At 46.4% G+C, this 23,797-nt stretch overlaps 1 protein-coding gene across 1 annotated transcript in view; it reads right to left on the reverse strand.

Annotated features, from left to right (window-relative positions):
* Positions 1–23,797, reverse strand: part of PSMD11 (proteasome 26S subunit, non-ATPase 11) — a 75,662-nt gene that overhangs the window by 32,189 nt on the left and 19,676 nt on the right. Inside the window, exons 4-5 of the mRNA XM_063960001.1 lie at positions 2,127–2,198; positions 1,606–1,663 (exon numbers count right to left, since the gene is read on the reverse strand). Coding sequence (XP_063816071.1) covers positions 1,606–1,663; positions 2,127–2,198 — 130 coding nt within the window. The remainder of the gene's footprint in view (positions 1–1,605; positions 1,664–2,126; positions 2,199–23,797) is intronic.

Genomic DNA, 23,797 nt, shown 5'->3' on the forward strand with positions numbered 1-23,797 from the left:
GTAAACGGGCGTTTTAAAACCCCTGACGGTGTTTTTGAGACGTCTGGACCGGTACTAATTGTTTGTCGGTCGTCTCATGTCGTCAACCGACCTTGGCGCGTGTTGACATTATCACGTAATTCCCTAAATAAGCCATCCATTCCGGTGTCGACTCCCTAGAGAGTGACATCACCATTACAGGCAATTGCTCCGCCTCCTCACCAACATCGTCCTCATACATGTCGACACACACGTACCGACACACAGCACACACACAGGGAATGCTCTGATAGAGGACAGGACCCACTAGCCCTTTGGAGAGACAGAGGGAGAGTTTGCCAGCACACACCAAAAACGCTATAATTATATAGGGACAACCTTATATAAGTGTTTTCCCTTATAGCATCTTTTTTATATATTTCTAACGCCAAATTAGTGCCCCCCCTCTCTGTTTTAACCCTGTTTCTGTAGTGCAGTGCAGGGGAGAGCCTGGGAGCCTTCCCTCCAGCCTTTCTGTGAGGGAAAATGGCGCTGTGTGCTGAGGAGATAGGCCCCGCCCCTTTTTCGGCGGCATCGTCTCCCGCTCTTAACGGATTCTGGCAGGGGTTAAATATCTCCATATAGCCCCCGGAGGCTATATGTGAGGTATTTTTAGCCAAAAAAGGTTTTCATTTGCCTCCCAGGGCGCCCCCCTCCCAGCGCCCTGCACCCTCAGTGACTGCCGTGTGAAGTGTGCTGAGAGGAAAATGGCGCACAGCTGCAGTGCTGTGCGCTACCTTAAGAAGACTGAGGAGTCTTCTGCCGCCGATTCTGGACCTCTTCTCGTTTCAGCATCTGCAAGGGGGCCGGCGGCGAGGCTCCGGTGACCATCCAGGCTGTACCTGTGATCGTCCCTCTGGAGCTAATGTCCAGTAGCCAAGAAGCCAATCCATCCTGCACGCAGGTGAGTTCACTTCTTCTCCCCTAAGTCCCTCGTTGCAGTGATCCTGTTGCCAGCAGGACTCACTGTAAAATAAAAAACCTAAGCTAAACTTTTCTAAGCAGCTCTTTAGGAGAGCCACCTAGATTGCACCCTTCTCGGCCGGGCACAAAAATCTAACTGAGGCTTGGAGGAGGGTCATGGGGGGAGGAGCCAGTGCACACCACCTGATCCTAAAGCTTTACTTTTTGTGCCCTGTCTCCTGCGGAGCCGCTATTCCCCATGGTCCTTTCAGGAACCCCAGCATCCACTAGGACGATAGAGAAAAAGGGGCTAAATAAAGGGGAAAAAGGTGACTACTACAAATACAAAATAAACCTACAATCCTTTAATAAATGTAAATAATATATCCCTCACTTCTACTGAAATGTCCTTATTTCAAGAACTTTATGGGTCAGAAGTTTAAAAATTGTGAAGCTCAGTTGCTTATATGGATACAGGAAGGTTTATGTGCTCAGAGTAACTGCAAATACAAGTGTACCACTTGATACCTTCTGCATTAACAATTTTACATTTCAAGGTTCTGAAACCTAAAGTCATTACTACAGCACTGAAGTTGAAAACCAATGAATGACATCACCAACACAAGTGAAGTTGTTTTAAAACCCAAAAAAGGGACAAACACTGCCATCTACTGACTCACATACCTAATTGCAACGCCTCTTGGTAACGTTTAGTGTCCAAGTAGAGAGAGACAAGCCGAGCCTAAAAGAAGAGTAAAGCATTATCATATTAGTACAAAGAAACAGCACTGTTGTGTAGTCCATTTAGAGACTAACATAAGAGGAAGAAACATTAAATTAAAATTGCTCATTGATCCTTTAGTTCTCCTACTCTATGTGTTTGGTAAACAAACTCAAATAATTTACAGCCAGAAAATGGACATCACCCCTTTCTCCCGCTCACAATGCACCTGTAAACACAATATAGCACTTATCAATGAACTACATTGCTTCCCTTCTGAATAACATCCTCCTTAAATATCAGCAGATTATGGAGCCTTGGTGTAGGTTTCGTAATTGCCCAATCCCAGGATATGCCTGATATGTTCTCATTATTTACCAGTGTTAAGTAAAAAGCAAAAGCATTAAAAGAAAAACAATAATCTAAACCCTTTCCTTCTGTTTACATACAATTAGAAAACTTATTACAGAACAAGACAAGTTACCTCCAGCGCCTGTCGTAGAAAGGTCCTTTTCTCATCCTTGGCCCATTCAATGCATTCTAAGCACAGCTCCACCTTCAAGAGAGCTCAATGGTTACACACATTTATGAGATACAGTCTAATCCATTATTTCAAATCCTCTTAATTAAAGTTGCACTTAAAAGTAGAGTCGTACATTGACTGAACGGATTGCCACAACTTATCCCATTACTTTAAACATGTATTATTTATGGGGACATGTGGCATCTAAATTAGACAATGAAATGCTGATCAGCTATACTTTTCTCTGACGTCCAAGTGGATGCTGGGAACTCCGTAAGGACCATGGGGAATAGACCGGCTCCGCAGGAGACTGGGCACTCTAAAAGAAAGATTAGGTACTATCTGGTGTGCACTGGCTCCTCCCTCTATGCCCCTCCTCCAGACCCCAGTTAGAATCTGTGCCCGGCCAGAGCTGGATGCACCTAGTGGGCTCTCCTGAGCTTGCTAGTAAAGAAAGTATTTGTTAGGTTTTTTATTTTCAGTGAGATCTGCTGGCAACAGACTCACTGCTACGTGGGACTGAGGGGAGAGAAGCAAACCTACCTGCGTGCAGCTAGCTTGTGCTTCTTAGGCTACTGGACACCATTAGCTCCAGAGGGTTCGAACACAGGGCCTGACCTCGATTGTCCGTTCCCGGAGCCGCGCCGCCGTCCCCCTTGCAGAGCCAGAAGACAGAAGAAGGAGATAAAATCGGCGGCTGAAGACTCCGGTCTTCATTAAGGTAGCGCACAGCACTGCAGCTGTGCGCCATTGCTCCCACTGCACACCACCCACTCCGGTCACTGTAGGGTGCAGGGCGCTGGGGGGGGGGCGCCCTGGGCAGCAATAAGATTACCTTTTGGCACATTATGCACATAATACAGTCTGGAAAACTGTATATATGCAAAAACCCCGCCATTAAGATATACAAAACGCGGGAGAAGCCCGCCGCTGAGGGGGCGGGGCCTTCTTCCTCAGCACAACAGCGCCATTTTCTCTTCACAGCTCCGCTGGAAGGACGCTCCCCAGGCTCTCCCCTGCAGTATCCAGTACAAGAAGGGTAAAAAAGAGAGGGGGGGGGGGGCGGCACATAAATTTAGGCCTAAATAAGATAATAAGCAGCTATTGGGAAAAATCACTCAGTATAGTGTAAATCCCTGTGTTATATAGCGCTGTGGTGTGTGCTGGCATACTCTCTCTCTGTCTCCCCAAAGGACTTTGTGGGGTCCTGTCCTCAGTCAGAGCATTCCCTGTGTGTGTGCGGTGTGTCGGTACGGCTGTGTCGACATGTTTGATGAGGAGGGTTACGTGGAGGCGGAGCAAGGGCAGATAAGTGTGGTGTCGCCCCCGACGGGGCCGACACCGGATTGGATGGATATGTGGAAGGTCTTAACAGACAGTGTCAACTCCTTACATAAAAGGTTCGATGACGCAGCAGCTTTGGGACAGCCGGGATCTCAGCCCGCGCCTGCCCAGGCGTCTCAGAGGCCATCAGGGGCTCATAAACGCCCGCTAGCTCAGATGGTAGACACAGATGTCGACACGGAGTCTGACTCCAGTGTAGATGAGGATGAGACAAATGCACAGTCTACAAAAGCCATCCGATGCATGATTACTGCAATGAAAAATGTATTGCACATTTCTGATATTAACCCGGTTACTACCAGGAAGGGTATTATGTTTGGGGAGAAAAAGCAGCCAGTGACTTTTCCCCCATCTGATGAATTAAATGAATTGTGTGAGGAAGCGTGGAGTTCCCCCGATAAGAAACTAGTGATTTCTAAGAGGTTACTGATGGTGTACCCTTTCCCGCCAACGGACAGGTTACGTTGGGAAACATCCCCTAGGGTGGACAAGGCGCTCACACGCTTATCAAAAAAGGTGGCACTGCCGTCTCAGGATACGGCCGCCTTAAAGGAGCCTGCGGATAGAAAGCAGGAAGCTATCCTGAAGTCTGTGTATACACACTCAGGTACTATACTGAGACCTGCTATTGCTTCAGCATGGATGTGTAGTGCTGCAGCCGCATGGTCTGATTCCCTGTCAGACAACATAGATTCCCTCGACAGGGATACTATTTTGCTAACCATAGAACATATAAAAGACGTCGTCTTATATATGAGGGATGCACAGAGGGACATTTGCCTGCTGGCATCTAGAATTAATGCAATGTCCATTTCTGCCAGGAGAGTATTATGGACTCGGCAGTGGACAGGTGATGCCGATTCTAAAAGACACATGGAGGTTTTGCCTTATAAGGGTGAGGAATTGTTTGGGGACGGTCTCTCGGACCTCGTATCCACGGCAACAGCCAGGAAGTCAACTTTTTTACCTCAGGTTCCCTCACAGCCTAAGAAAGCACCAGTCCTTTCGGCCTCAGAAAGGCAAGCGGATCAGAGGTGCATCCTTTCTGCCCAGAGGCAGGGGTAGAGGAAAGAAGCTGCACCAGACAGCCAGTTCCCAGGAACAAAAGTCCTCCCCCGCTTCCTCTAAGTCCACCGCATGACGCTGGGGCTCCACAGGCGGAGCCGGGTGCGGTGGGGGCGCGTCTCCGAAACTTCAGCAACCAGTGGGTTCGCTCACAAGTGGATCTCTGGGCTGTACAAATTGTATCTCAGGGATACAAGCTGGAGTTCGAGGCGACTCCCCCTCGCCGTTACCTCAAATCAGCCTTGCCAGCTGCTCCCAGGGAAAGGGAGGTAGTACTGGCGGCAATTCACAAGCTGTACCTCCAGCAGGTGATAATCAAGGTTCCCCTCCTTCAACAGGGACGGGGTTACTATTCCACAATGTTTGTGGTACCGAAACCAGACGGTTCGGTGAGACCCATTCTGAATTTAAAATCCTTGAACACTTATATAAGGAAGTTCAAGTTCAAATGGAATCGCTCAGGGCGGTTATTGCAAGCCTTGAAGAGGGGGATTTTATGGTGTCGCTGGACATCAAGGATGCTTACTTGCATGTCCCCGTTTACCCACCTCACCAGGAGTACCTCAGGTTTGTGGTACAGGATTGTCATTACCAATTCCAGACGTTGCCGTTTTATCCGTCCACGGCACCGAGAGTATTCACCAAGGTAATGGCCGAAATGATGATACTCCTTCGGAAAAAGGGAGTTAGAATTATCCCGTACTTGGACGATCTCCTTATAAAGGCGAGGTCCAGAGAGCAGTTGTTAGTCAGCGTAGCACTCTCTCAGGAAGTGTTGCAACAGCACGGCTGGGTTCTGAATATCCCAAAGTCGCAGCTGATTCCTGCGACGCGTCTGCTCTTCCTGGGCATGATTCTGGACACAGAACAGAAGTTGTTTCTCCCGGTGGAGAAGGCCCAGGAATTGTCATCTCTGGTCAGGGACCTCCTGAAACCAAAACAGGTGTCGGTGCATCACTGCACGCGAGTCCTGGGAAAGATGGTGGCTTCTTACGAAGCAATTCCCTTCGGCAGGTTCCATGCAAGGATCTTTCAGTGGGATCTGTTAGACAAATGGTCCGGATCGCATCTTCAGATGCATCGGTTGATCACCCTGTCCCCAAGGGCCAGGGTGTCTCTGCTGTGGTGGCTGCAGAGTGCTCATCTTCTCGAGGGCCGCAGATTCGGCATACAGGACTGGGTCCTGGTGACCACGGACGCAAGCCTCCGAAGATGGGGGGCAGTCACTCAGGGAAGGAACTTCCAAGGACAGTGGTCAAGTCAGGAGGCTTCACTACACATAAATATACTGGAACTAAGGGCCATTTACAACGCCCTAAGTCAAGCAGAGCCCCTGCTTCAAAACCAACCGGTGCTGATTCAATCAGACAACATCACCGCAGTGGCTCATGTAAACCGCCAGGGCGGCACAAGAAGCAGGATGGCGATGGCAGAAGCCACAAGGATTCTCCGATGGGCGGAAAATCACGTGCTAGCACTGTCAGCAGTGTTCATTCTGGGAGTGGACAACTGGGAAGCAGACTTCCTCAGCAGGCACGACCTCCACCCGGGAGAGTGGGGACTTCATCCAGAAGTCTTCACGCAGATTGTAAACCGTTGGGAACGGCCACAGGTGGACATGATGGCGTCCCGCCTCAACAAAAAGCTAAAAAAATATTGCGCCAGGTCAAGGGACCCTCAGGCGATAGCTGTGGACGCACTAGTGACACCGTCGGTGTACCAGTCGGTTTATGTGTTCCCTCCTCTTCCTCTCATACCCAAGGTACTGAGGATAGTAAGAAAGAGAGGAGTAAGAACTATACTCATCGTTCCGGATTGGCCAAGAAGAACTTGGTACCCAGAACTACAAGAAATGATCTCAGAGGAGCCATGGCCATGTTAAGGGAGTGTTGCATATTCAGCCCCCTTTTGTGCCTCCAGTGGCACCTTGGGATCTTAACGTTGTGTTGGATTTCCTGAAATCCCACTGGTTTGAGCCACTTTAGACCGTGGAGCTAAAATATCTCACGTGGAAAGTGGTCATGCTATTGGCCTTAGCTTCGGCTAGGCGTGTGTCAGAATTGGCGGCTTTGTCATGTAAAAGCCCTTATCTGATCTTTCATATGGACAGGGCAGAATTGAGGACTCGTCCCCAATTTCTCCCTAAGGTGGTATCAGCGTTTCATTTGAACCAACCTATTGTGGTGCCTGCGGCTACTCGGGACTTGGAGGACTCCAAGTTACTAGATGTAGTCAGGGCTTTGAAAATCTATGTAGCTAGGACGGCTGGAGTCAGGAAAACTGACTCGCTGTTTATCCTGCATGCACCCAACAAGCTGGGTGCTCCTGCTTCAAAGCAAACTATTGCTCGCTGGATCTGTAGCACGATTCAGCAGGCTCATTCTGCGGCTGGTTTGCCGCATCCTAAATCAGTAAAAGCCCATTCCACAAGGAAGGTGGGCTCTTCTTGGGCGGCTGCCCGAGGGGTCTCGGCTTTACAGCTTTGCCGAGCTGCTACTAGGTCGGGTTCAAACACATTTGCTAAGTTCTACAAGTTTGATACCCTGGCTGAGGAGGACCTTGCCTTTGCTCATTCGGTGCTGCAGAGTCATCCGCACTCTCCCGCCCGTTTGGGAGCTTTGGTATAATCCCCATGGTCCTTACGGAGTTCCCAGCATCCACTAGGACGTCAGAGAAAATAAGAATTTACTCACCGGTAATTCTATTTCTCGTAGTCCGTAGTGGATGCTGGGCGCCCGTCCCAAGTGCGGACTCTCTGCAATACATGTATATAGTTATTGCTTAACAAAAGGGTTATTGTTATGAGCCATCTGTTACTGAGGCTCAGTTGCTGTTCATACTGTTAACTGGGTATGGTTATCACAAGTTGTACGGTGTGATTGGTGTGGCTGGTGAGTCTTACACTGGATTCCAAATCCTTTCCTTGTTGTGTCAGCTCTTCCGGGCACAGTTTCCTTAACTGAGGTCTGGAGGAGGGGCATAGAGGGAGGAGCCAGTGCACACCAGATAGTACCTAATCTTTCTTTTAGAGTGCCCAGTCTCCTGCGGAGCCCGTCTATTCCCCATGGTCCTTACGGAGTTCCCAGCATCCACTACGGACTACGAGAAATAGAATTACCGGTGAGTAAATTCTTATTTTATGATTAAAATGGAGCCGAGTGCACCAAAATATTGCTTTTGCAGTAAAGAAAGGGACTGCATAATGTAACTATCTACACTTACAATTAAGCAGCTGGTAGAACAGTTAAATTTTACTTGGAATGTACAAGAAAACAGTAATCACTACACTAATAATATAATTGCCCAAGTGGTGTGCAGAGGAGTAACCAGCATGCTGCCATGATTTACAGTCAAGAGGAACAATGCAGCAAGCCCATCTTTACTACGTTTTCTTATGTTCCTCAATTTTATGCTATCTAGAAGAGATGGAGGTTCTGTACTTTAAAGCTTTTGAAAGTATAGTAAATCAGAAATGTCTTCTACTGCCTGTAAAAAAGTATTCTTCCAAGCTATTTCCATTTCTAATGTGAGAACTGGTTGCCTAGAAGCAGGGGGTATGGGTGGAAGTTGGTGGTAGTGCTAGTTTCCAACAGTGAAGGGTTCAGGTGGTTTTGTGGTGTTGTATCTGTCCCTATGAAGGCAGGATTGAAGCTAATTGTTACAGACCGCAAGCGGTCGAAAAACAGGCTTTAACTCTGCATTTAAATCACAGGTTTTTTTCTGGTCCAAGCCTGTACTCCAATAAGTATTTGGACCCGGTAATTTGAGGGGTCAACCAGGTACCTTCTTCTGTGTGAAAGAATCAACCCAGTTTGCAATTCTTGGGACTACGACCATGGTCGAAAGCTGGGTCGCAGTCCTGGGGAGTTGAGCCTGGTAAAGTACCGCGTCAAAACTGTCTGAATGGGGAATTAATGAGCTAAGGGCCTAATTCAGTAAGGGTTGCAAATTCTGCTAAGTAGCAGACTCTGCAACCATTGTGATCGCATGGCAAGGCCGCCTAGCATGCTCGCCCCTCCCCTCCCTGACCAAGCACAAATTGCACCGCAATTTCTGCTTGATGGCAAAAAATGGGGTAGCCGCCATTTTTCTGATCGCAGCGTACTGCCCCGATCACACCCTTCCCATTTGCGCCGCCATGCCCCCATTTTGAAGCAACGATCCGCCTCTGCCTAGTAAACGGAGCGTCCCTCCACCCCCGCCTCTGCCTGACTGACAGATTTACATTTCCCCAGTGGCTGCTATTGTCAGCAATGATTGTCAGCACGGCAAACACTGGGGGGAGGGTGCGGGAAGGCAGAGGGACCTTCTGGTCCCTCTGAGAGCAGCAGCAGAGGGAAGTTTTCCTTCCCTGCAGCTGCAAACACTTTATCTGACTGGTCACATCCTGTGCGACCAGGTCAGAAAAAGCACTTGCTCGTGTGATCACATCTGATGCGACCATGCCAGGCAAGTGGTTAAGAAAATGAATGAAGTCCTTTCTCCTCCTCAGCCTTTATATCCCCCAGCCAGGAGGCCTACCGTTTTCACTGACAGAGGCCAGGAACAGTAGGAGAAATAAAAGACTGAGGGAGGAAAGAATAAAAAGCGTTTCTAAAAGAAACATGTCAAAAAGAAATCACACCAGAACGCAAAAGGAGTAGTATGGTGCCCCTGAATTGGCTAGGACAAAAAGATGTAACAAATACAAAAATCCTATTTTCTTTGACCTCCACAGAAACAATGGGGACATAGCAAAGCATTCTTTACAGGGCCATAGAAAGTACTGGATCATAATCATTAAACCTATATTATTAAATTTTATTTATAAGGCGCCACATGTGTTTCGCAGCGCTGTACAAAGGACAGTACAGGGAGACAAAACTTAGCATTACAGTAAATAACAGAAATAGAGTACAGGTAACAAAGAGCACCACAATTCTCAAGACATAATACAGCTAAGATGTAAGTAGTGAGGGAGTGATCATCGTACTACTAGGGGCTGGTGGCCATAGATGGAGATGAGCCTTTACCAGCAGGAGAAAAAGTGGGTAAAGATGGTCGCTGGCTAGGGGAGAGCTGCGAATGAAATGTGTCGAGAAGCGGGCTTAGATAACAAGAGGAAAGAGGGCCCTGCTCTGAAGAGCTAACAATCTAGTGGGAAGGGTCGACAGACAGATGACATGAGGTGCAAGCAAGCGGGAGGTAACCTGATGGCAGTATTTAAGCAAAGCTGAGATGTTCAAGGCATGAGGCAGGGGGATGGAGGAGCGGCCTCAGGACTAGGTTATGCGTTGGGAGGGTATGCTTTGATGAATAGGTGGGTTTTTAGTGCCCGTTTGAAGCTTTGCAAGGTCGGGGAGAGTCTAATGGAGCAGGGGAGTGCGATCCACTGAAGGGGTCAGCACGGGCATAGTCTTGAACTCGAGCAGGGGAAGCAGTGACCAGGGCGGTGGAGGCGACGGTCATTGGTCGACCGTAGACGGCGGGAGGGAGTATGAAGGGAGAGGAGGTTAGAGATGTAGGGAGCAGTAGAGTTAGAGATGGCCTTGTATGTGAGGGTGAGGAGTTTTATGAGGATTCTGTAGGGGATTGGGAGCCAGTGTAGATTTTGTCGAAGGGGAGTGGCAAACGTGGAGTGGCGGGAGAGGAAGATAAGCCTAGCTGCGGAGTTCAGGACAGAATGGAGGGGAGCAAGCGAGGCCAGTGAGGAGAACATTGCAGTAGTCGAGTCGAGAGATGACCAGTGAGTGGATAAGTTTAATTGCACTTTGGGAGAGATATGGCCTGATGCGAGCAATGTTGCGTAGCTGGAAACGACAGGATTATGCCAGAGCTTGGATGTGGGGTGCAAAGGAGAGGGAGGAGTCAAGAGTGACGCCCAAGCAGCAGAGCTGGGTAACAGGGGAGATGGTGATGTTGTCAGTGATAGAGATATTGGTAGGGGTTGATGCACTGGATGGGGGAAAGATGAGGAGTTCAGTTTTGTCCATATTGAGCTTCAGAGAGCGCTCAGACACCCAGGAGGAGATTGCGGAGAGGCAGCTGGAAACCTGAGAGAGGACAGAGGAGGACAGATCAGGAGATGAGAGGTAGAGTTGTGTGTCATCAGCATAGAGGTGGTATTGAAGGCCGAAGGAGTTAATGAGCGCACCCAGGGAAGAGGTATACAGAGAGAACAGAAGGGGGCCAAGGACAGAACCCTGAGGGACACCAACAGGAAGGACGGAAGGGTGTGAGGTGGTGCCGGAGGCAGACACAGAGAAGGAGCGGTTAGTGAGGCAAGAAGAAAACCAGTCAAGGACAGTGCTAGAGAGTCCAGCGTTTTGGAGTGTGCCGAGGAGGAGAGGATAATCCACAGTGTCAAAGGCAGCAGAGAGGTCCAGAAGGATGAGCAGAGATTTCTAAAAGATTCAAACTAGATAAATTCAAACTAGAAGGTGTTGACATACTCTGTGAAAAAAAAATCTGTACATTGAGAATTAAGTCTAAATCTTGTCTGAAAGAACAACAGAAATTCAAACCTTTAAAGAGCAAAATCTGAAACCCAAGTTCAGACCTTCCTATAAGACAGGAATGGTCTACAAATGCAGCACACTGTTTGGATTACAGAAACAGCAAGACCCTTAGGGGGAGAAGTATCAACCCTTGGAGAGAAACAGAGTGGAGAAATTGCCTAAAACAACCAGCTTCTGTCAATTATCTCGCATAGTCTTTGAAATGACAGTTGAGCTAGGTAAATGCTGGATAATATATAATCTGTTCCATCGAACAAACAATACATTTTGCGGCTCATCGGGTATGTAAACCTGATGTGTCTGTGACGGCGTGATTCACACACATATCGTGATTACCCTGCAGCACAGCTGAAGCCTGATACATCTGCAGATACATTGGCGTATCTGGCTGTGTGCACGGGTGACCTGCCGACCACGGGTACACTTGCTGCAGGGACTGCCATCTCAACTGGACGGGCAAGTTCAAATGTCCACCCAATTGTAATGTCAGCGCAGACACATCGATTTGCCGAACAGTAAGTGTGTGTAATTACCACAATCGGCCACTCGGTCTGCAAGACAGCAGATAGATCTGCCAGGTGTGTACTCAGCCTTAGAAGTGGATTGGTTTGCTTTGGGCAATTGTTCCACTTTCTATCTCTCCAATACTTGATACATCCCCCTTACACTCAAAATATTTTAAAGTCTTGCTGATAAAGCCAACAATTGTAAATTTTGATGAAGAACAGACAATGAGATCTATACATTATAACAGTGAAGGGGAACCTTTGGCACTCCAGCTGTTGAACTACACTTCCCAGTATGCCCTGCTACAGTTTTAGCAGGGCCAAATAGCAAAACTGTAGCAGGGCATGCTGGTATGTGCAGTTCAACAACAGCTGGAGTGCCAAAGGTTCCCCATCACTTCCTAATAATAATAATAAATTTATATAGCCCTTTTCTCCTAATAGGACTCAAAGTGCTTTACAGTTGTCTTTACAGCTTTAAATACAAAACAATCTCAACAGTAGATATTAGTGAAATGCTTGATTAAATAGGTAAGTCTTTAGCCTATTTTTGAAGGATTCTAGAGTGGAGGCACTGTGGGAGGCATCTCACACCAGATGAATTCACAGAGATTCTAGGTACTGTTAGTAGGCCTTCATCTACAGATCGTAGTTATCGAGTGGGACAGTAAGGAATCAGGAGCTGCTTCGAGTACCTTGGGCCCTGGTCATGTAGGGCTTTGAAAGCGAGTAAGCCAATCTTGAAAGCAAGTAAGCCAATCTTGAAAATGATTTGCCATTTTACAGGTAGCCAGTGAAGAGAGTAAAGAATGGGTGTTATGTGGCTGGAACGGGGCTGGTTGGTTAATAGTCTGGCTGCTGCATTTTGCACCATCTGCAAGCGGTGCAATTCTTTTGCTGGGAGACCAAGGTAGAGGGCATTGCAGTAGTCTAGGCGTGATGATACAAATGCATGTATAACTTGAGCAAGGTATTCTAAGGGAATTAAGTGCTTGATTCTGGCTTGGTTGCTCAGATGAAAGAATGAGAATTTAATTGTGGCTGACACCTGATGTTTAAAAGATACCAAGCCAAGCCACATGCAATGGTTAGAATTCCCCTGTACCAATATCTTTTCAAGCAATCTGGACCCTTAAAAATACATGTACATGTTCCCGCTTTCCCCATATTAGTACAATTTTTAACATTGCTATATGAGGGAATAAATATGCCAGATGGTACTTTCACAGAACTGACATTTATAAAAAAAAGTCTATGGGAGGGGGGGGGGGGGGGGGGTCACAGTCACAGGCCAATAACTTAATAGCTCTTCGCAATTTACCTGTGAACTGAAGCTGCATGGTAAAGGCCGCTGATAAATGAATTCCCTCACTATGAATTTATTTTCGTTCCTGATCTAAATTAGAGAGGTCTACAACCAATCTTAAAGGATTCAACCTAAAGATAGATACAGAGCTTCTTCAAATTCAGAATTATAAGGAAAAGTGCCTCCTGGCTTTTGTACAATAAATAATTGAATGAAAACCTGGCCTCCTATTATGTTTGAAAGTGCGTTAACAGCAGCAGAGGTAACCTGGGACTGGATTATCTTTAATAATGCTGCATGTTATCTCTTGTCTATAGAATTGTGTTTCGTACAAAAAAAGAAAAAACCTCATCTTGGAGGAAGTTTTTCCACTTTCACAATGTAGCCCCAATCCATAATTCCTTTTAACCAGTCATTTGTGGTAGAAGTGAATCACTATGGCCTTCCCATTGAGTTATATAATTATGTTAATGGATTCATCTCCGATTCCTTTTTACTGGGAAGAGGGACTAGACAGGTATGCACATTGTCCCCTTTACTATTTGCTCTCGCTATAGAGCCATCAGCGTGCCATTAGAGCCTCTTCTGATATAAAGGGGTGTCAGGTTGCTGGTCATGAGGAAAAAAAAATTGGTCTATATGCTGACGACATGATCTTATAACTATCAGATATGTCCTGTTCTTTACCTGCCCCGCATATGATCTGCCTTTAAGGCGGTGTACTCAATTTAAGTATCTTGGCATGCAAGTGTCTCATTCTCCTGCTGACTTCATTCCATTAAACTTCACTCCTCATATTGATATTTATGAGCAAAGACTCGAATATGGCAAAAGCTTCCATTGCCAATTAGAGGTCATGTAAACCTCAAAACTGATTATTCAACCAAAATCTCTGCACATACTTCATAATGCCCCGGTATATATTCCGCCGAGTAATGCGGTGTGGTGTGTGTGTGGGGGAGTTTCTGCTCCGCAACTGTTTCGGTTTTATACCGCTTTCTCCTCTCTCAGGAACAGATGGGCTAGGGACACTGCGTGCAAAGTTGGTGGTGGATCTGGGTGTCCTGGAGGATGAGGATTTGGATCATAATCTTGGCTCTAAGAGGGCTGCTACGGCTTATGTTAGATTCCAGCAGATTCAAATCTATATTTTGCATAGGGCCTATAGGACCTCAAGCAGACTGTTCCAAATCGGAAGATCAGCAACAGATACTTGTCCTAAATGCTCCGCTTCAGCTGCTGGTTTCTGGCATCTTTTGTGGCTTTGCCCTAGGGTGACCCCAAATTTGGGAGGTGGTGGTGAAAAGTATTCACAATACAGGTATTCAGATTCACCTTCTGGATCTGCTATATGTATTTTTGGGTTGGAATTAGAGGGATCTCTGTCAGCATCTCTCCAAGTATATGTAAACAATCTTCTTCCTCTGGCTTGTGTCTGCATAGCCCGTACGTGGATGGGTTATACTACGCTATCACATGAACATTTTATGTACACCAAACGTAAATGCCCCTGGGAATTACGACAAGATTTAAGGGCTTTGGCAGAACTCAGGCTATTTTTTCAATCCCGCGGCCTAATATGTATTGTGTACAATTGGACTAGTCAGCCAGCCTCTTGACTCTCTCGGTTACAGACCTGCCACCATGTACTCTCTTATATCTACTTTATTATTGCCATTACATAGAGCTGGTCTCTATGTTCTTTGAACATTTATATGATCTTAAAAAAACAAAACGGTGACCAGGCGCCTATTAGTTACACAAATACCTGCTGCTTTTCACAAGGGTATACTCAACCCAACAAGAAAAGAGAAAATCAAACAAATTTATATGAAAAGCGCTGGTACAAGGTAGATATTTAATAATTTTATTCAAAAGTTAAAATCGTAATTACACAAATTGCACATAAGCATCGGCAGGCAGTATATAATACAAGCACAAATGTTTAAAATTATACAAAATGGTCTAAATGGAAAACAGTAATAATACCCAACACGAGCGAATCAAGCTGCAATAATCCTGGATTCCTGCCCAGTAATTGAGAACACTTGAAAGCAGGTGTGCAATGGAACCACAGAGTTCAGTTAGTTTAACATAAGGTAATTAGTATAAATGCTTACTGTTAAACATGAGTAACAATGGTTTTTCCGTAATTTATATAGGGCTCTGGAAGTTTGTCAATTTTCAGAAGCAATATAAACACAAGGAGAGATTATATAAATGTATTTACCACTTTGTTTCACAGTCCTCATGGCCAGTGGTGCTATCAAACCTTTTATTGTGACCGTATCCAGAGGAATGTGCGTCCAATTGTTATATACGGTACTCCCACTTGAGCTCTTTATAGTTGTCCGTTAGCCCCGTTTCCAGAGTACTCTCCACTGATATTAGAGCTAGTGCTCCCGCTGTTGGTATTGTCTATCCAAAATGAAGAGACAGCTGGTAGGCATATTGCTCCCGCTCTGTACTGCGCACGAGGTAGGCAAGGTTACCGCTGGCCACGGGTCTCTCCCACTGTGTCATTTTTGGAGGCACTTGTAACGGCACTGTCTCCTCAGCCGCTGATTGCAAAGCGCTCCCGATAGATGTTGTCTTGGGGAGACACTTGTAGCGGCTCTGACTCCACGTGTGCGCCGCAGCTCAGCTGTGTTCACACAGCGGACCTATGCTCTTTTACAAGTTAAAGGTGACATGTTTCCCCGCCTTGGTACTAATCGGCGGCTTCCTCAGACCGTATCCTCTGGATACGGTCTCGATAAAAGGTTTGATAGCACCAGTGGCCGCGAGGACCATTTTGTATAATTTTAAACATTTGTGCTTGTATTATATACTACCAGCCGGACGATGCTTATGTGCAATTTGAGCAACATTTTAAGATTTATAACTTTTGAATAAAATTTTAAAATAAATATCTAACTTGTACCAGTGCTTTTCATATAAATTTGTTTGATTTACATGATCTGCCTTAACCCTATTACAAGTATTTGATACAGACTTTTTTCTTTTTTTAGGGTTATGTTACTCCATTATCTTGAGACAACTCAATAATGTGTGCTTATTGTATACTTATATACATACTGATCTGCTTTGTATTCTGCTATTGGAAATGCATATGTTAACTTTGTTATTGTGATTTGTGTATTGTTATTTTATGTATGTGTATTATTGAAAAAAAATTAGTAAAATACATGATTTAATAAAAAATAAATGAATCACTGGTTTCTGAAGAGAAGACCACAGGCCCCCAACCACAAGAGAGCCCAGATGGGTAAAGTGCCGGTCATGCCCCCAACCACAGGAGAACCCAGATGGGTAAAGTGCCGGTCATGCTGCCCAATAAACAATCCGTCTTTTAAAAGAGAGAAACCTCTCCCCCTACCCAAATCAATTGTAAATAAAGGGACCCCCCCCCCCTTCCTCACCTACTTTGGGTATGGTACAGGCAGAGCTATTAGAAGTCCTCTGTATTTTGACAGCTGTACTGGTTTTATGGACATTGAAATAGGAGTGGTCTTCTTCCATATTAAATGGCAATTATATTTATCTTTCTTATCTGCCTCTCAACTGGGAGCAATTTAGAATATTGTTGAACCCACGGATAGTTGTCTCAGTAGAATCCAATAACCCTTTCCCTAAGCATGTATACTATTTGAAAACAAATATGGTGTGTGTATTCGGGCGCGGTTTAAAGTGTCAGCCCAATTTCACTCCTCTTGTGGTCTGCCCAATCTCAAACCACATACAATAATAGGAAATAAAAGTCGTTGAGGGGAAATCAAAGGCGATACTAAATGATTAAAACAAGGTAGAGGAAATGATTAAATATACATCACATGAAATCTCGACGAACTGGTGATAATTTGAATTTCTTTCGCATCCCATGTCTACAATAGTTCTTTTTCAATTCAAATCAATCTCCAACGTGAAATTCATAGGAAAAAATGGGAAAGAGTCATACAATGTGTAATATTGTTTGTCATCAGACAATATAAACAAGTCCAGTGACTTCTCCAAAGGGAAAGGAACCCTATATGGTGAAAATCTTGATAGCTGAGAAAGGGATAGTTCCTCACCACCTTTTCATTTAAGGATGAACGTACCAAAACTCACTTATAATAGTGTAGAATCATACATATCAAGGTATCTTTATCATAAAATAGAGGACAATAATACAAATAGAAGTTTGTTCAATTTGAACGTACCACACTCACTTTCTTGGAGTGTGGGTATCCTCACGTAACGGTTTCTTTAGAATGGATGTAAATGCAGTTGTTTCTTTCCAAAAAAGTTTGTTTATTGTCACACAATTAAAAATTACATAAAAAAATTCTCCTTATATATTACCATCACAAGGTATGTATACAAAGGGTGGGTCAGATGAAATGAGACTAACATAGGTGAATTCCGGACTAACACCTAGGTAACACCCATGTACTATACCTTCACAATTTGGATGGTAACAGGAAGACGCAGTAAAAACACGGATAAATCACTGTCTGGGAGCACCGCACCAACGCCGTTTCGACCCAATGGTCTTTTTCAAGGTGTGTCACACCTTGAAAAAGACCATTGGGTCGAAACGGCGTTGGTGCGGTGCTCCCAGACAGTGATTTATCCGTGTTTTTACTGCGTCCTCCTGTTACCATCCAAATTGTGAAGGTATAGTACATGGGTGTTACCTAGGTGTTAGTCCGGAATTCACCTATGTTAGTCTCATTTCATCTGACCCACCCTTTGTATACATACCTTGTGATGGTAATATATAAGGAGAATTTTTTTATGTAATTTTTAATTGTGTGACAATAAACAAACTTTTTTGGAAAGAAACAACTGCATTTACATCCATTCTAAAGAAACCGTTACGTGAGGATACCCACACTCCAAGAAAGTGAGTGTGGTACGTTCAAATTGAACAAACTTCTATTTGTATTATTGTCCTCTATTTTATGATAAAGATACCTTGATATGTATGATTCTACACTATTATAAGTGAGTTTTGGTACGTTCATCCTTAAATGAAAAGGTGGTGAGGAACTATCCCTTTCTCAGCTATCAAGATTTTCACCATATAGGGTTCCTTTCCCTTTGGAGAAGTCACTGGACTTGTTTATATTGTCTGATGACAAACAATATTACACATTGTATGCCTCTTTCCCATTTTTTCCTATGAATTTCACGTTGGAGATTGATTTGAATTGAAAAAGAACTATTGTAGACATTGGATGCGAAAGAAATTCAAATTATCACCAGTTCGTCGAGATTTCATGTGATGTATATTTAATCATTTCCTCTACCTTGTTTTAATCATTTAGTATCGCCTTTGATTTCCCCTCAATGTATACTATTTGCACTACTTCTTTCGGTATTGGTGTAATATTCGCCTCCCTTGCTACAGGTATTCTACCTAATCAGAAGCTTTGGTTAGGAAAAATTCCCCTAGGATGTGTTCCATCAGTCTTAGGAACAACTCTCACCACCTGCTGGCGATGATCTACTATTAGGACTACTCATTCTCATTAAACTGGCTAGAGTAAGCACTTTGGTGCAGGAGAGTCAGGGCAGTGTCAGACAGGAGCATTTTTCAGACTAGGACTCTAAAGCTTTTTGGGTCAGATATATCAAGCCTGGAGAAGGAATAAATAAGAATTTACTCACCGGTAATTCTATTTCTCGTAGTCCGTAGTGGATGCTGGGAACTCCGTAAGGACCATGGGGAATAGCGGCTCCGCAGGAGACTGGGCACAACTAAGAAAGATTTAGGACTACCTGGTGTGCACTGGCTCCTCCCTCTATGCCCCTCCTCCAGACCTCAGTTAGGATACTGTGCCCGGAAGAGCTGACACAATAAGGAAAGGATTTTGGAATCCCGGGTAAGACTCATACCAGCCACACCAATCACACCGTATAACTCGTGATACTATACCCAGTTAACAGTATGAAAAATAACTGAGCCTCTCAACAGATGGCTCTAAACAATAACCCTTTAGGTAGGCAATAACTATATACAAGTATTGCAGACAATCCGCCCTTGGGATGGGCGCCCAGCATCCACTACGGACTACGAGAAATAGAATTACCGGTGAGTAAATTCTTATTTTCTCTGACGTCCTAGTGGATGCTGGGAACTCCGTAAGGATCATGGGGATTATACCAAAGCTCCCAAACGGGCGGGAGAGTGCGGATGACTCTGCAGCACCGAATGAGCAAAAGCAAGGTCCTCCTCAGCCAGGGTATCAAACTTGTAAAACTTAGCAAACGTGTTTGAACCCGACCAAGTAGCAGCTCGGCAAAGTTGTAAAGCCGAGACCCCTCGGGCAGCCGCCCAAGAAGAGCCCACCTTCCTCGTGGAATAGGCTTTTACAGATTTAGGATGCGGCAGTCCAGCCGCAGAATGTGCAAGTTGAATCGTACTACAGATCCAGCGAGCAATAGACTGCTTTGTAGCAGGAGCACCCATCTTGTTGGGCACATACAGGATAAATAGCGAGTCAGTTTTCCTGACTCCAGCCGTCCTGGAAACATAGATTTTCAGGGCCCTGACTACGTCCAGCAACTTGGAATCCTCCAAGTCCTTAGTAGCCGCAGGCACCACAACAGGTTGGTTCAAATGAAAAGCTGATACCACCTTAGGAAGAAATTGGGGACGAGTCCTCAATTCCGCCCTATCCATATGGAAAATTAGATAAGGGCTTTTACATGACAAAGCCGCCAATTCTGACACACGCCTGGCCGAAGCCAAGGCCAACAGCATGACCACTTTCCACGTGAGATATTTCAGTTCCACGGTTTTAAGTGGCTCAAACCAATGTGACTTAAGGAAATCCAACACCATGTTGAGATCCCAAGGTGCCACTGGAGGCACAAAAGGGGGCTGAATATGCAGCACTCCTTTAACAAACGTCTGAACTTCAGGCAGTGAAGCCAGTTCTTTTTTGAAGAAAATCGACAGACCCGAAATCTGGACCTTAATGGAACCTAATTTGAGGCCCATAGTCACCCCTGACTGTAGGAAGTGCAGAAATCGACCCAGCTGAAATTCCTCCGTTGGAGCCCTTATGGCCTCACACCACGCAACATATTTTCGCCATATGTGGTGATAATGGTTTGCGGTCACCTCCTTCCTAGCTTTAATCAGCGTAGGGATGACTTCCTCCGGAATGCCCTTTTCCTTCAGGATCCGGCGTTCAACCGCCATGCCGTCAAACGCAGTCGCGGTAAGTCTTGGAACAGACAGGGTCCCTGCTGCAGCAGGTCCTGTCTGAGCGGCAGAGGCCATGGGTCCTCTGAGATCATTTCTTGAAGTTCTGGGTACCAAGCTCTTCTTGGCCAATCTGGAACCACAAGTATAGTTCTTACTCCTCTCATTATTCTCAGTACCTTGGGTATGAGAGGCAGAGGAGGGAACACATAAACCGACTGGTACACCCACAGTGTCACTAGAGCGTCCACAGCTATCGCCGGAGGGTCCCTTGACCTGGCGCAATATCTTTTTAGCTTTTTGTTGAGGCGGGACGCCATCATGTCCACCTGTGGCCTTTCCCAACGGTGTACCATAATTTGGAAGACTTCTGGATGAAGTCCCCACTCTCCCGGGTGGAGGTCGTGCCTGCTGAGGAAGTCTGCTTCCCAGTTGTCCACTCCCGGAATGAACACTGCTGACAGTGCTAACACATGATTTTCCGCCCATCGGAAAATCCTTGTGGCTTCTGCCATCGCCATCCTGCTTCTTGTGCCGCCCTGACGGTTTACATGTGCGCCCGCCGTGATGTTGTCTGACTGGATCAGCACTGGCTGGTGTTGAAGCAGGGGTTTTGCCTGACTTAGGGCATTGTAAATGGCCCTTAGTTCCAGAATATTTATGTGTAGGGAAGTCTCCTGACTTGTCCATAGTCCTTGGAAGTTTCTTCCCTGTGTGACTGCACCCCAACCTCGAAGGCTGGCATCCGTGGTCACCAGGATCCAGTCCTGTATGCCAAATCTGCGGCCCTCTAGAAGATGAGCACTCTGCAGCCACCACAGTAGCGACACCCTGGCCCTTGGAGACAGGGTTATCAGCCGATGCATCTGAAGATGCGACCCGGACCACTTGTCCAACAGATCCCACTGAAAGATCCTTGCATGGAACCTTCCGAATGGAATTGCTTCGTAAGAAGCCACCAACTTTCCCAGGACTCGCGTGCAGTGGTGCACCGACACCTGTTTTGGTTTTAGGAGGTCTCTGACTAGAGACGATAACTCCTTGGCCTTCTCCTCCGGGAGAAACACTTTTTTCTGTTCTGTGTCCAGAACCATCCCCAAGAACAGTAGACGGGTTGTAGGAACCAGCTGCGACTTTGGAATATTCAGGATCCAGCCGTGCTGTTGTAGCACTTCCCGAGCTAGTGCTACTCCGATCAACAACTGTTCCCTGGACCTCGCCTTTATAAGGAGATCGTCCAAGTACGGGATAATTAAAACTCCCTTTTTCCGAAGGAGTATCATCATTTCGGCCATTACCTTGGTAAATACCCTCGGTGCCGTGGACAGACCAAACGGCAACGTCTGGAATTGGTAATGACAGTCCTGTACCACAAATCTGAGGTACTCCTGGTGAGGAGGGTTCCAGGCTTGCAATCACCGCTCTGAGCGATTCCATCTTGAACCTTCTTATATAAGTGTTCAAAGATTTTAAATTTAAAATGGGTCTCACCGAACCGTCCGGTTTCGGTACCACAAACATTGTGGAATAGTAACCCCGTCCTTGTTGAAGGAGGGGTAACTTGATTATCACCTGCTGAGAATACAGCTTGTGAATCGCCTCCAGCACTGCCTCCCTGTCCGGGGGAGCTGTCGGCAAGGCAGATTTGAGGAAACGGCGAGGGGGAGACGTCTCGAATTCCAGCTTATACCCCTGAGATACTACCTGTAGAATCCAGGGATCCACCCGTGAACGAGCCCACTGGTTGCTGAAGTTCTTGAGACGGGCCCCCACCGTACCTGGCTCCGCCTGTGGAGCCCCAGCGTCATGCGGTGGACTTAGAGGAAGCGGGGGTGGACTTTTGTTCCTGGGAACTGGCTGTATGTTGCAGCTTTTTCCCTCTACCTCTGCCTCTGGGCAGAAAGGACGCGCCTCTAACCCGCTTGCCTTTCTGGGGCCGAAAGGACTGTACCTGATAATACGGTGCTTTCTTTGGCTGTGAGGGAACATGGGGTAAAAATGTTGACTTCCCAGCTGTTGCTGTGGAAACGAGGTCCGAGAGACCATCCTCAAACAACTCCTCACCCTTGTAAGGCAAAACTTCCATGTGCCTTTTAGAATCTGTATCTCCTGTCCATTGCCGAGTCCACAATCCTCTCCTGGCAGAAATGGACATTGCGTTTATTTTAGATGCCAGCCGGCAAATATCCCTCTGTGCATCTCTCATGTATAAGACAGCGTCTTTAATATGCTCTACGGTTAGCAATATAGTGTCCCTGTCTAGGGTATCAATGTTTTCCGACAGGGAATCTGACCACGCAGCTGCAGCACTACACATCCATGCTGAAGCAATAGCCGGTCTCAGTATAATTCCTGAGTGTGTTTATACAGACTTCAGGATAGCCTCCTGCTTCCTATCAGCAGGTTCCTTTAGGGCGGCCGTGTCCGGAGACGGTAGTGCCACCTTCTTTGACAGGCGTGTGAGCGCTTTATCCACCCTAGGGGATGTCTCCCAACGTGACCTATCCTCTGGCGGGAAAGGGTACGCCATTAGTAACTTTTTAGAAATTACCAGTTTCTTATCGGGGGAAGCCCACGCTTCTTCACATACTTCATTTAATTCATCCGAAGGGGGAAGAACCACTGGTAGTTTTTTCTCCCCAAACATAATACCCTTTTTTGTGGTACCTGGGGTAATATCAGAAATGTGCAACACATTTTTCATTGCCGTAATCATGTAACGGGTGGCTCTAATGGAATGTACACTAGTCTCATCATCGTCGACACTGGAGTCAGTATCCGTGTCGACATCTGTGTCTGCCATCTGAGGTAGCGGGCGTTTTAGAGCCCCTGATGGCTTTTGAGACGCCTGGGCAGGCTCGAGCTGAGAAGTCGGCTGTCCCACATCTGTTATGTCGTCAAACCTTTTATGTAAGGAGTTGACACTGTTACGTAATTCCTTCCACATGTCCATCCATTCAGGTGTTGACCCCGCAGGGGGTGACATCACATTTATCGGCACCTGCTCCGCCTCCACATAAGCCTCCTCATCAAACATGTCGACACAGCCGTACCGACACACCGCACACACACAGGTAATGCTCTGACTGAGGACAGGACCCCACAAAGTCCTTTGGGGAGACAGAGAGAGAGTATGACAGCACACACCAGAGCGCTATATAATGCAGGGATTCACACTACACACAGTGATTTTTCCCCTATAGCTGCCAATATTACACAGATTGCGCCTAAATTTAGTGCCCCCCCTCTCTTTTTTACCCTATGGAGTCTGGAAACTGCAGGGGAGAGCCTGGGGAGCGTCCTTCCAGCGGAGCTGTGAGGGAAAATGGCGCCAGTGTGCTGAGGGAGATAGCTCCGCCCCTTTTTTGGCGGACTTCTCCCGCTTTTTTATGGAAGTTATGGCAGGGGATTTTACACATATATAGTCTTAATGACTATATTATGTGGTAATTTGCCAAGTAAGGTACTCTTATTGCAGCCCAGGGCGCCCCCCCCAGCGCCCTGCACCCATCAGTGACCGGAGTGTGTGGTGTGCATGGGGAGCAATGGCGCACAGCTGCAGTGCTGTGCGCTACGTTAATGAAGACCGAAGTCTTCTGCCGCCGATTTCCAGGAACGTCTTCTTGCTTCTGGCTCTGCAAGGGGGACGGCGGCGCGGCTCCGGGACCGGACGACCGAGGCTGGGCCTGTGTTCGATCCCTCTGGAGCTAATGGTG

Source organism: Pseudophryne corroboree, chromosome 3, assembly GCF_028390025.1.
Source record: "Pseudophryne corroboree isolate aPseCor3 chromosome 3, aPseCor3.hap2, whole genome shotgun sequence".
NCBI lineage: Eukaryota > Metazoa > Chordata > Amphibia > Anura > Myobatrachidae > Pseudophryne > Pseudophryne corroboree.